The sequence below is a fragment of the Acyrthosiphon pisum genome, chromosome A2 (genome assembly GCF_005508785.2).
Source record: "Acyrthosiphon pisum isolate AL4f chromosome A2, pea_aphid_22Mar2018_4r6ur, whole genome shotgun sequence".
NCBI classification, from domain to species: domain Eukaryota; kingdom Metazoa; phylum Arthropoda; class Insecta; order Hemiptera; family Aphididae; genus Acyrthosiphon; species Acyrthosiphon pisum.
The window spans coordinates 40,939,743-40,954,042 of record NC_042495.1 but is presented as its reverse complement, the minus strand read 5'-3'; the positions used below and the strand labels follow the sequence as shown (position 1 = coordinate 40,954,042).

Genomic DNA, 14,300 nt, shown 5'->3' with positions numbered 1-14,300 from the left:
GTATAGGTAGGTTACTACTGTACACATTATTCATATTTTATTTTAACAATGCCGAAAGAAAAACAAACAGTTGCGGGCCGTTTGCAAAATTTTGTGCAGGAATTTGAATTTTTTAAATTTATGGATTAATTCTTATTATTTTAAAACTTTTTCATGATTTTTTTACATAATGCATATTTTGAGTGCATAATTTAAAAATGTTAGAGCATATTAATGCATATTTTCGAACTTTTTAGTGCATATTTTAATGCATATTTTGACAATTTTTGGTGCATGAATGCATGCTTATTTATGCATTTTTTAGTGCATGAAGTAACGAGCCCTGATTATTATTATTATTTATATACGTTATTATGTATATTGAATATTAATCCGTTAGAGCACACCACTTGTACCAATCTTGTATCTTTATTTCCTGTGACTTTGAGTTATATTTTGCGATTCTCATATAGCTTCTGACCTTCCCCTAATCCGGCTTAACATCTGTGTTGAATTTCAAGTAATTCGGACGAGTAGTTTTCAAGATATTGAGTTAAAAAAAGCGACATTCATTTTTTATTTATATAGATAATACTTATACGAATAATTTATTGCCAGAAAAAATACTAATTCTTATTTGTTTAGATTCAAGAGCTGCAAAGGTGAAAGCTAATGAAGCAATATCGCTGATGAGTAAACCACCTATCAACAAAGATAAGAAAAACGATGCTACAAAACGATCAAAAAATGGCAAGAAGAAGGATGAAGTGAGTTTATATTACAATAGTTTATAGTAGGGGGTTGAAACCTTTTATACAGTTCTTCCGTACAGTAGGTCAATACATTATTTACCGTGGATGCCCCTGAGAGCCACAATGAACAGGTTAAAAACTCCTGGCTTATAGTATTCAGAATTTGTTGTAATTAAAAAAATATTTTTCCTGGGGATTTGAAACTTTCATGTATATTATTATATTATTATATTTTATACACATAATTTCATAGCAACAATAAAAACAAATTTAGATTAATTTGATCCTATTGCTTATACTACAAACTTATTCACACCGTTTTACGGTAAGTTGGCAATGACTCAAATTTTAATAACAATAATATGAGATTATGAGATCATGATATAAATATATAATATTATAATAATTAAGCATTAATAATATAATAAAAGTGTTTTATGAAAAAATTAACTCAACTTACCCTATTACTAATATTGATATAAATTAATATAATAGCGATACAAATATATCATAAAATAGACTTAATAATATAGGATGATGTTCAGAATCATTTTATGCAATGATTTATCATTGAATTCAAATTTATCACTTACATCACAGTGACTTAGGTACTAAATGACGAGGTACACTTGACATCTACTGTAGAACAGAGCGTATCTAATTGTAAATATATTACATTTTTTTTTAACTGCATTTAAATATAAGTGATACTTTGTTTAATCAGAAATGAAAGGTTCTAAAATTAATTTTTGATAAAATTGTGATATTTTTTTATGTGTACTATGATATCAAAAATATTCTTTGTTTAGAATTTACTTGGATAATTTATACTTTATTTATTTATTGCATTTCAAAACAAAAATGAAACAAAATACATAAAATAATTTCAATAAAAAATGAATAAGCTATTATTTTATTATAAAATAAGATGTAAGGAATATAAATTTAACTATTAAATCTATACAAACAACACAAGAAGTAATACTTATTATTTCTTTCTTTCCAGCTTTTAAAGGCCATTAAGAAGGCCCATCACTGCTCCACACAGCCTCCTCCATTCCTCTATCATATGGTAATTCCTCCGGTTTATCAACCTCAAGTATCTGGAAATTCTGATTAGGATTATATATCTACCTTTTCTTTGGTCTGGCCAGTGGTCTTTCCTTTTGGTTTCCAGTTAAGTACATCTTTCATCATGCAACTCGATCTCTGTACAAACCCAAGCCAACTCACTTTTCTTCCTAGGAATTTCTTTTCTAGGACTGCTAGTTTTCTTTCATTGTCTTTTGTTCTCCCCCCCCCCTCCCTCTGAAATTTTGTCACGCTACCCTAGGAAAGTTTTGCCCCCAGGTTAAGAACCCATGTTTTAGAGAAATATAAATTATAACAAATTACAATGGTTTTTTTTTTAAATTGTATGATTTATTTTTCTGTAAAAATAACTCGTTGAAAAATGTACCTGTACACAATTTTTTATCTGGGGACTGAGACGAACTGGTTTGTTTGTCATCGTTATAAGTTGGTTGGCACAAAGAGCGGGTTAAATTTGTGGGCACTTAATTAAAAATTAGATTAGTACCTGGCGGCGCGGCGACGAGTTCCTTCGTCAACAATCAGACGACGTCAGCTGGCTTACGCTTACCTTACCAAGTCGACCTTGATGTTACAGTTTCAGTTCAAAGTCACGCCTTTACGTACAAGTTAGCCGCCTGTTACTATCTTATTTTGGATTGAGTTATGCCTGGTTTTAAAGTTTCCATGCCTATGTTTTTTTATGTAATGTATCATAGTATAATTAAACATTTTTGTTCCTCTATCGTTTTCATAATAATGATAAATTAATTGAAGTCAATTTTCACTTCTTTTAAATTCCTTATCAATATGCAATTGTGAATTAGGCATTGAAAAAGTTTTTAGCTCGTAAAATTCATAGGATTTTGGCAGTAAAAAGTTTATGGTTAAAAATCCAAGTAGTTATAGTTTTAAAAATGATTTAATGACCTAATCTAATCTAATCATATATGTCATATACGTTTTAAACAGGGACTGGAACCTTTATGATTTTAGCGGTTTGGGTTTAGGTTTGGGTTCTCAAAAACCCAAAATTTCGGTTTCGGTTCTGGTTTTGGTTTTTAAAAATATCGAATTTTGGTTTAGGTTTCGGTTAATACCGGTATTAACCCTTATTATTTGACTTTTTTTATTTTATTTTTTCAATAAAAGTACTATATAAAAAATTAATATATTAATAACCTCTTTTTAGTGACAGGTATTTGAAATTTAGTGTAACTTTTTCAGAATTTAGGTAATGTTATAAAAAATGAATTATTAAAAATAATAAATTAAAATTAAGAAATAAATTATTATAAAAAAAAAAAACAAGAGTAAATTTTTGACACACTTGGGCAACCCATGTTTCAGTTTGATATAATAATTTATAAATTATATATAAAAATATAAATTTAAACAATGTATACCGCGTACCGAAGACGGAAGAACAGTTCAGTAGTAGGTAAGTCGAATTATCGTACAGAGCATTGTATAGAGTAAAGAGTTGACGATACCCGCATTAGGTTTAGATATTTAATAATTATTATCCATGCAGGCATATTAGTAGGGTAACAATAATAATTTATATGACAAGTTACTCTGAATTCTGAAAAACTTATAAACATCCAAATTGCTATTATTTTCAGAAATTCTACATCAGCTACTGCGAATTGCGAATTGTGATTCAATAATAATATTGATATCCATTACATGGAAATTAGAATTTGGATTTTTGGTATTTCTTTTATGACAATTCTGTTGTACTTGTACACATAACAATATTCTTATTTCTTAGCATTGATAAACTTTTATAGGTCTACGGTTTCATAATTATTTATTATTACTGTTCGAACACGGACGCGTTTTCGTGCCACCGTAGTTTCGGCATAGGTCCCCCCAAAGTTGCGCCTCGGATGCCGAAGCTTACGAGGTGGCTTACCCCCTCCTCGGCCGTCCAGCGCAGGGCCGTTCGCCGCCATAGGCTGTGCCGCTAGCCGTGTTTTGTCTTGTCCAGGCGGTCGAGCCCGACGCTTCGTTGCGTTTGCTCGTCGCCTTGCGCTGTGTTTTGGCGACCATACCGCGTGTACGGCCGACGCCTTTTTATGTATTATTAAGTCGTCGTTGGTTTACTGCCGTTGCCGTCGCGTATATATTGCGTGCCGCCGCTGGCTTATTGCCGTGGTTTTGTCTGTTGCCTACGCTCGAACTTGGCGGATCACGCACCGCCAGTTCGCGTTGCTCCGGGTGGCTGTGTTTTGACCTCGTGGTCAGTTGACATTCGTGCAGTATTCATTTATTTACGATTATAATTGGTGCACGTCTTGACCGTCGTAAACTTGGAGACTGTTTAAGTTTGACGGATTGTGTCACCGCACACCACCGAGTTTATTATACGTGTTAACGCTGGGTCGTCGTTCAACTTCGCCGCGGCGCCGATTTTGGTTGTTGACGAGGAAGAAGCTGTCGCATTTCCAGCGAGGACCGTGCTGACCGGTGACCTGTACCCAGGTGTCGATCAGGTCATATTGTAAAATAATTATTATTTGCTGTTCAAATTATTATTATTATTGGTTGTAGCAATCAATAAGACTTGTACGAGGTAATAAATTGTGAGTTCACCCTTTCCCGTCCACAGCACCCCGCAAGTCGTTGCCGCAAACCGCGAGTTACACAAGTAGGTGCGGCGCGGCGCAACAATTACTAATAATTAGTGATTACCTACTTACACCATAGATAAAATATCTATTGGATTTTGGAACCGTTAAAACCTCTATATCAAAATATAGGTTTCGGTTTCGGTTCCTAAAAAAATGTATTTAAGGGCTCCGGTCCGGTTTCGGTCCCAAGATTTTTAAAAGGTTACGGTCCAAAACCGGTTAATTTCGGTACGGTTCCAGTCCCTGGTTTTAAATTTAAATATTGTATAAACTTAAAAAACGTGAAAAGGTACAATAAAGTATTACAAGGTATAACTTAAATAATAGTTTCTGCTCGTAAATTGTATAATTATTAATTTTTTTTCCTCAAAAGGGTAAGACAATAATAATATAAACTATATAGGTAAAAAACATATAAAATGTGTTGTTTAATGTATTATGGGGGTTTATCTTAAATAGTCGTTTGTACACTATTTACACAATAAAATTACCGTTTTTTACGCGATGGCATCAATATTGCTATATATAGCTGGCGTTGTTATCGGTGGCGGTGACTGTGGTCGGTACGCAGGACCGGTTGAACGAACGCCGAAGCGGTGGCCGATCGGTGACCGTCCGCGTATTGTTGCACCAGATGTTTTGGTTGTCGCAGTCTCCGGGAACAGGTGTCCGTAGCCCATGGTGATCATTCGGTGTTCGTATAGCCGGTAAAAATAACACGGGTACACTCGTTGGACGGCGTCCGTGAACGTTTCCGACCGGTCGGTGAGCAGCGTAGCGCTCGCAAACATGGCCACCGCTGTAGCTAAGTGGCCATCTTCCAGTGACTGTTCGCCAGCGCGCACCGACTGCATGAATAGGCCTGCCAACCATTTCCGGACGTTGGTCTTGATGGGAGTCATAGTATGCTGTTCCGAAAGTCTCTTCCGGACGATGAACCAATTGCTATCATCGTCGTTGTAGGTCGTCGTCGTGGATCTGTATTGCATCTTATATTGGTTATTATCTACCTCATCTTCCTCCTTTCGTCGCATTATTCTTCTGCAGCTATTTAAAATAAACATTTCCGCGAAATCATAGATCCCAAGTTCAAGTAGTTCAATAAACGTACAACAGCCAAAACGTAGTCATTATAGCTAATTTTTTATTTTCGTTCTAGTGGTTTATTATTGTTGCTAAGCTATAGTTGTCAATATATAAATATGGGAACACTCGAATTATTTGATGTCTTACGTTAGTTTTGGATTTTTATAACTTAAATAAAACTTTGTTTTTTTAATGGTCAGTCACAAATTTCGAAAGGAGGGAAGTATTTGTGGAAGTAAAGATAGGGAACGTAAAAATTTCCATTTTCCATGTGAATTTACTCTCTCCTTATAAGATAAATAATATTTATCAACACAGTAAGATATTGTATCTACTTTAGACAGGCCCTTTAAAAATATACTGTAAACACTATATATATATTTTTTCAATACAATATTGAATACATATTAATAAAAAATACTTATAATATTCGATAGTTGTACGTAATTATACGTATACAAGCTTAAAATTATTAGTTACTAGCATAAATTACCCAACGTTTTATGTCACAACTATATATTTTAGCACTATCTGTCATGGAAATGCGTCACTATTGCTAAGTTTTTGTGATTATGTGAGTAGAATGTTATCAGGTAGGCGGTAGATCGCAGACCCCACGTTGCGCGTACGTAAGTGTATAATTTAACACTAAAGTATCAAAAATTGAAAAAAAAATTGGTCCGCCGAAACCGTGATTTGAACTAAAATACACAGGCTTATATTATTTATAATAATAATAATTATTATTAAAACCAATAGCTATCAATTATATAAAAAAAAAAAAATTATAGTAATAATCTCAAAATCCCTGTTTGTGAACTTCCCCGGGTTGGACCTCTTATTTACATTTTTTGTGATAAAATGTAGCCTATCTTCTTTTCCGATGTCTAATCTTTCTCTGTACCAAAATTTATCGCAATCGGATGAACGGTTTAGGGATGTATAAAGGACACAATCAGTCACAAACAATTGTTGTCTATTATTTATATAGATATACATATAGCTAATGGGCCAGAAAACTAGGACCTTCTAGTACCCCCTTTAATCCTCCACTGAATATCAGGTTCTTATTGTACATTTGATTAGTATATTGATTTCTGTTGTCGAGGGTGTAAGGATTTCTAATAGAGTTTCTGCAAGTGGATGTTTGTGTCTTAATTAGGTATAATGACTAAATTTGAGAATTATAGGTGTAACTGAGATAGGTGTATAAGCTAAGCATTTAGGTGGGTCTTCTTTTTAAAATTTTTAAATGTTCAACAACTTGCTTAAAAATATAAATAATATAAAAAAAGGTGGGTAAGTGGATGTCGCTCTGCTGTACAGTAGGTTACAAGTGGGTCACTGTAGACTGGATAGTATTAAATTTGAATTCAATGATATAATATTAATGTATAAGAAAAACGATTCTGAGCAGAGATAGTATGTCAGTCTAGGTATAAGACATATTATCTACTTATCTAAGGTATTAAAAAAAAATTTACTTATAATATGTATCTATAATAAATTCCAAATTAATCATATCATAATATCCATTAGGTACTTTTAGCGCGTTATATATCAATAACAAACTATGGTACTATCATAGATATATAATAGTATACTTGAGAAGTTTTAAGCACCCACAATTAATATTATACAATCACAATAAAATAACTAAAATAGTTATTCTAGGTTTTTTAATATGTAATTTCGTCCAAATTTGTGCTTAAAATGACTATGAAAATAAACTGTGTAAATGTATTTTTTAGATTTTATGGTAAAAAAATTAACTACTTACGTGGAAATTTGTTTTATACTTTCAATCATTAGATATAAAAATTGAACATTTTATAAAATTTTAACTACAAAATAATTATTCAATTTTAAATTTGATAAATTTTGTCCAAATTGGATCTTTAAATGCTTATGAAAAAAATTGTGCCTATGTATTTTTAATATTTTTTAACTGCTATTAGTATATCAGGAGCCTTGTATTAAATTTTTACACTTTTTGGCCCAACAAATAAAACTTTATTTCATAAAAAAAAAAAAAAAATACCAATATGAAATTGTCCATAAATAGCTCAAAACAAGTCAAAATATTTTCAAAATTTTATCAAATATAAGAATCGATAAAATAAAGATTCAGTGAAATTTTCATGTATTTACAGTTATTCGTTTTTGAATTACAACAAAATAAGAAAATCGCTACATGAGATATCGAGTGAATATACAATGTTGTAAAAATTTGAATTTCAAACGCTCATAATAATTTAATTTGAGTTTCTTATGGACATTTTTTTTTTTTGATAAAGGTAGGTAATCTTATAAGGAATCTTGTATTACATTTTGAAATCTTAGTACTAAAAAAAAAAATTTTTACGAATTATAAACTCAAAATAATTAGGTAATTTTCGTGATTTTTCCATATTTTGTCAATTTTTGAACTTTAAATGCTAATAAAAAAAAACTGTGACTAAGGATTTTTAATATTTTTGAAATTTCATTGTAAAAATATAGTAGGAGCCTTGTATTAAATTTTCAAGTATTTTTACTCAACAAATAAAGTTTTATTGACATTCATAGAAAAAAAACTAATTAAATTGGAAACTGAAAATGTCCGTAAACAGCTCAAAACAAATCAAAATGTTTTGAAAATTTTATCATGTATAGAAAATAGAAATATAAACAACCAGTGAAAATATCATGTATCTACAGTCATTCGTTTTAAAGTTACACCAAAAACCAAAATCAATTTTCTCGAAAACAGATTTTGCATAAAAATTCCCGTTTTTCCTTAATTTTTCTTTTGTTTTTCACGGCGCTTTTGAAAACTATTGGAAATTTCAAATTTTGACCTCCTGAATGCACCAACTAGATTCACTTTCCCATCAAACAAGATTCTGTTGAAGAAAATCGAAGCAGTAAACTGCCCAAAACCGTGATGACAGACACAAAAAAAAAAAAAAAATAAAAAAAACATCATTGTAAAATCAATACATTCATCGTTCCACTCAGAATCTAAAATTTAACAACCAAAGAACGCTGTATAAATTAAAATATTCAAAAAGAAATTAAAATAATAGTCCATATTCAACTAACAATAAATCTATAGAATTTTTTTTTAACAACCAAAGAACGTTGCTTAAAATAAATTGAACATTTTAAAAATTAATTAAAACAATGAATTACTTATAAAAATATAAATTACAATTATTAAATACACAATAATAAAAAAACACGAAATTTTCATGAAAATTCATTTAAAAATTAAATGTCTAACAACAATTCAGATAATGAGGATTTAAATACTCCAAACAATATAGTTTGTATTTTATTAGCAACCGGAGTTAATAAATTAAACAAATTACAGTTACTATCTGAATGAAAAAAAGAGGTCTAATAAACACAGGTCTTGTTCCCGAATAAAATCTAGACAACTAAAATATCTAAACGGAGAATATTTAGCAACAGACTTCTCTGCATTTGAGGAACATAATTTTTCTCCAATTATTAACCTCGGTAAAATAAACAGAATGGATAGTAAAAAAACCATATTTTGACGCAGGAAGATTCTCAGGCGTTATATCCGAAAATATTGATTATTTCCTAAAAAAAATCAATAGGGCAGCATCTATAAACGGGTGGACTGATGTCTGATAACGATAAATCCCAATATATTACCGCATGTTTAGAAGGATCAGCTTTAACTTTTTTCGAAAATTCCGAGGACAACGCATTAGTTAAAACAATATGGGAGGACTTAGAATATAAATTTAGAACAGAATTTGAACCAATAGCCTAAACCGATATGCTTCGAATCCTATTAGGAAAACGAAAACAATTAGATGATGAGCAAACAACCTCATACATAAATGACGCCGAATCACTATGTAAACGAGTAGATCCACTTATGCCACAACCAGAAATGGTTCAAAACATAATAAAAGGTCTTAAAATGACTGTTGCCAAATATAAAGAAGTAAATATAGAAAATAGTAATATTACAGAACTAAAATCCAATATCCGAAAATTTGCAATCGTAGAATTCATGATTACTGGTGAACAAACTAAAACCTCATCAGAAATAAGCTTTTATATTTAAAGATCAATTAAATAACACAACAATACAAATAGAAGAAAATATAAAAATAATGAAAAACTATAATTTACAAACGCAAGAAACATTCAAAAAACTAAACAATGACATTGAAAAAAATAATTATAAACAATTCAAACAAAATAACACAAAATGTCTTGGAAGGCCATTTCAACAAACAACTCCCAATGACTCTCAAATAAATAAACCATTTTATAATACTCAAAATACGAGTAATAACCAAATGCCGCAACCAATTAAACAATGTCCTTCAAAAAATTTTAAAAACAACCAAAAATGCGACAATTGCAATTACAATAATCATTTAACAAAAGATTGTCGTTTCAATAAAAATCCTAATAAATGCCAATTATGCGATAAAACAGGACACCTAGCCAAAAACGATTGGATATACTTTCCACAATCGAAAAACTAATAGATAGGTCAAACAATAATTATGACAAAAGTTGTTCCCCTTACATGTCAAAAACAAATACAACCATTACACATACAATAAATTATATTCCAAACGCACTATACATTAATGCAAAATGTACCTAATAATAACAATTGACACAGGCGCAAATATATGTTGCATTAGACATATACCCTTGTACCTACCCAAAGATCAAATCATAGTAATTAATATGAAATTAATGGGACCCAACTACAAACCATTAACATTAATTGGATCCACGAAAATAAACTCTATTAAATTCAAAATATTGACTCACATTATACAAGACTTACCTTATGCATTTATAATAGGAAACAATTTCCTGTCAAAAAACCATACCATTATAGATTTCAAAGGAAAAACAATTACTTTAAATAACAATCTCGTAATAAAAGCCTATACTATGTAAGAATCTGGGTTTTTCATAGCCAAAAACTACCCACCGTTCAGTGGTGGTTTTACGGGGGGGGGGGGAGGTCCAGGCGGTCTGGACCACCCCAGATCTCGAGTTTAGGCTGTGCTACATTATTCACTCGAGTCGCTTGGTTTTTGACAGTAATTTTTTTTTTTACAGCTATTACGATTACGATTTTTATATGCGAATATAGGTACGCTTGTACCTACATAATTCTGGTGATTTCATCTTTATTATTTCGTATATTAGAATGTTAGCTACAGTTATTTAGGTAAATACCATATTTTCCCTGAAATTATGACGTTAGCGATTACGATATCTATGATTTGCGATAATAATAGCGTTGGGCCATTCGAAGAACGTAGGTACATTAGCGCAGCGATAGTTGATAAACTGACAATCACTTTTCAGCCGTCGCGCCTGTCGAACCCGAACGTCTATTCAGGTTAGTAAAATTTATAATAATTATTTTAAATCGTTTTCATTCTTAATTTACAAAGATTTTATCCATATTATTTGACTCATAATAATATGTAGTTAATTTAAAATGTAATCTAAGTAAATGATTTTGTATCGTGAATGTAATTTTTAATTTTTCTTAATATTAATTATTTTCAAATTTCAACATGTTCTTTAAAATTTGAATATTAAATTTATGTCAATAATTATAACTAATAAATTATAATATTGTTTTCTTTCATTTAACTTACGCTAGCAAGTAGCAATAGACAGTAGTATAATATTATGTATATTGTCGAAGCGTGTGCGTATGCTGTGTAGCAGTGGCGTGGCGTGTATATATAAGCGTTGCTTACACTTTCAGTTGTAAAACGTATGGGTATATCGTATATTTTTAAATGAAAAAATTAAAATTCAATTAAAGCCACGATCGAGTTATAATAATTTAAAATTATAAATTCCATTTTGTTGTTACTTGATGGTATTAGATGGTATTATTTGTATAATTGTATATAATAATATAATATATTATTATTTTTATTGTGGGAGATCTAAAAATAAAATCGTTGATTTCGGGCGACGCGCGTCGGGAGATAAACCGAGAATTCTTGATTTTTTAGAACTTTACGATTTTGTTGTAGAGTCCTTAGATGATATTTCAACATGGGAAGACAGTGATACAATCCCGGAAACCTAGGGATTTGTAGAAAGAGTTATAACGGAGTATTATGTAGTTCTTTAAAAAAGTATATGAATGACGACAATCAACACAGATGGTCATATTTTCTACCATACATTACACTAGCTTACAACGCAACTCCTCAAACTTCCACTAATTATAGCCCTTTCTGCCATTTTGAACCTTATTTTCCTATAGATATTAAACTAATACCAGATGGCATGCCATACGAATATACGATATACAAAAATCATTGAAAGAACTAAACAATATAAGGAAAAAAAAATCCACAAATAGTAGAAAAAGCTCAGATAAAACGAAAAAAATATTATGATAAAAGTCATAGGATAATAAGCTTTAAACCAAGAAACCAAGTATTAATTAAATTTCCATTTTTACACGTAGGCAAATCGTCTAAATTGGCTCAAAAATATAAAGGCCCATTTAAATTTATTAAAAAAAATTAAAGAATTTAATTATAATGTAAAAATAATTTTAAATAAAAAACTAACTGAAGATATCATTCACGTTAGAAGAATTAAACCTTATTACCATAGATAACTAAAAAAAATATATAAATACAAAAAAAAAAAAAGATCAAACCATATTATCAAAAATAATAATAAATAATCATGTATGTATGCTAACCAAAATTTAATCATTTATAGATTCTACTACAAGATTTCATGTTAATAAAAAAAAAAAAAATCAAATAAGATTGTAAATAAATATGTTCAAAAACAAAAAAAAATAAAATAATAATAACAATGATAAGTAAAAAAAAAATTTATATTAAATTTATAAAAATAAGAAAATGTACACTATAGAAAAGAAGTGGATTATCCTGATTATAATCATGACATCCTCATACACGGACCTAATGGCATTTGTAAAGACAACATCTGTCTAAATTTTAGACTCTAAAACCTTCTAAAGACAACAATTACAGCTCTATATTCCAACCTCCTCATGAAATAATGTGAGGTGAAAAGAAAAATACTAATTCAAAAATTGTCGTTAGCGTCATACAGTCTTTCAGAATTTGCATACATGGGCAAAGGACCAAGGTATACTGCAATGAAATCTGGAGAGATAATTTACCTCCTTAAAATCAAAGTAGTTAAAAAAAAAAAAATTAACACACTAAAAACATTTATTCAATGAACAACCGATAAAATATCCAAACAGAACTTACCTACTTATATGGATCCCATGACACACGCATTATAAAACTATGGAGCCGAGGTAGACTGTAACGGAATCTTGCCACCAGCTTTTTCTACTAGAAGACGAATGGTTTAGAATAGTACCGACACTCAGAGAGATAAAAATACTTATCATTCTAAAGCCATCAACTACATGGGCCTGGACCGATAAAAGTCCAGAAAATTTCATGAGATCGAAGCTACCCAAAAAAAATGTCGAGACAATCACTAGGCTACATATAAACGGATCAAGGCCTAAGACTACAAAGCCTCATAGACAAAAATGCCATTGGAAAAATGGTAGAAAGCAAATTACAAAAAATGTGGGAATGGTTTATCACACTTGGAAACCTCGTCTCCGGCTTATTAGGAATATTCTTCATTATAAAAATATTAGTTAGTCTATTAATCACTGGACTTAACATCTCACTACTTTACTAAACATTTGGATGGAGCCTAAAAATGCTAGTTGGTATCTTCTCTAACTTGACTCAATTTATCATGCATAAACAACATGAAAACAAATTCAAAGAAAATACAAATGATAACAAAAGACATAAAGAGGATATCGAACTACAAATTCAACAACACCAAGATGTTTGGGTAAAACCAAGGAAGAATCCACCTAAAGATATACCAGAAATCATGCACAAGCTAAGAAAAATATCCCTATAACCACATAACTACTTTAGAAAAAAATTTAATCATACTTATATTATATAAAAACTACTTTACCACAATTTAATCATATTTATATTATGTATATATATAAAAAAAAACCGTTTTAACCATTATATTATTTAAAAACCATTTAACAATTATATTATCCAAAAAACTATTTAACCATATTAATCAAACTATATACCTATTATTATATTTAATCAATTACATTCACTCTATAAAAATATTTAGTCAAATAATATAACTATTAACCATATGAAATTTTAGATTCTGAGTGGAACGATGAATGTATTGATTTTACAATGATGTGTGTTTTTTTTTTATTTTTTTTTTATTTTTTTTTTGTGTCTGTCATCACCTTTTAGGACAGTAAAACTGCTTCGATTTTCTTCAACAGTAACTTTTATGATTGGAAAGTGAATCTAGTTGGTACTTTGGGGGGTCAAAAGTAAAAATTTCCCAGTAGTTTTCAAAAGCGACGTGAAAAACAAAAGAAAAATTAAGGAAAAACGGGAATTTTGGTTTTTGGTGTAACTCTAAAACAAATTTATTTATTTATTTATTTATTTTATTAATTTAACGGGCGAGCCCAATTACAATAGTATGTGGAATATAAAATAGTATGTACATAATGGTTATTGTGGAATATAAAATAGTATAAATATATATATAATGATTGTTGTGGAGGTACAAAAATATTTTAAGTGAATAAATTTCTAAGATATAAATTAAATGAACTCACAGAATAACAAATAAAAAGATCGACATTAAAATTATTTACATGTTGCATACATCTAAT

General features: G+C 30.1%; 1 protein-coding gene across 21 annotated transcripts in view; it reads left to right on the top strand.

The window, feature by feature from the left end:
• The window catches only part of LOC100575183 (probable WRKY transcription factor protein 1), a 70,768-nt gene that overhangs the window by 50,392 nt on the left and 6,076 nt on the right, over window positions 1–14,300 (top strand). For all 21 annotated transcript variants that reach the window (XM_029490603.1, XM_029490601.1, XM_016801423.2 and 18 more), the window contains one exon: window positions 625–746. In XM_029490603.1, coding sequence (XP_029346463.1) covers window positions 625–746 — 122 coding nt within the window. The remainder of the gene's footprint in view (window positions 1–624; window positions 747–14,300) is intronic.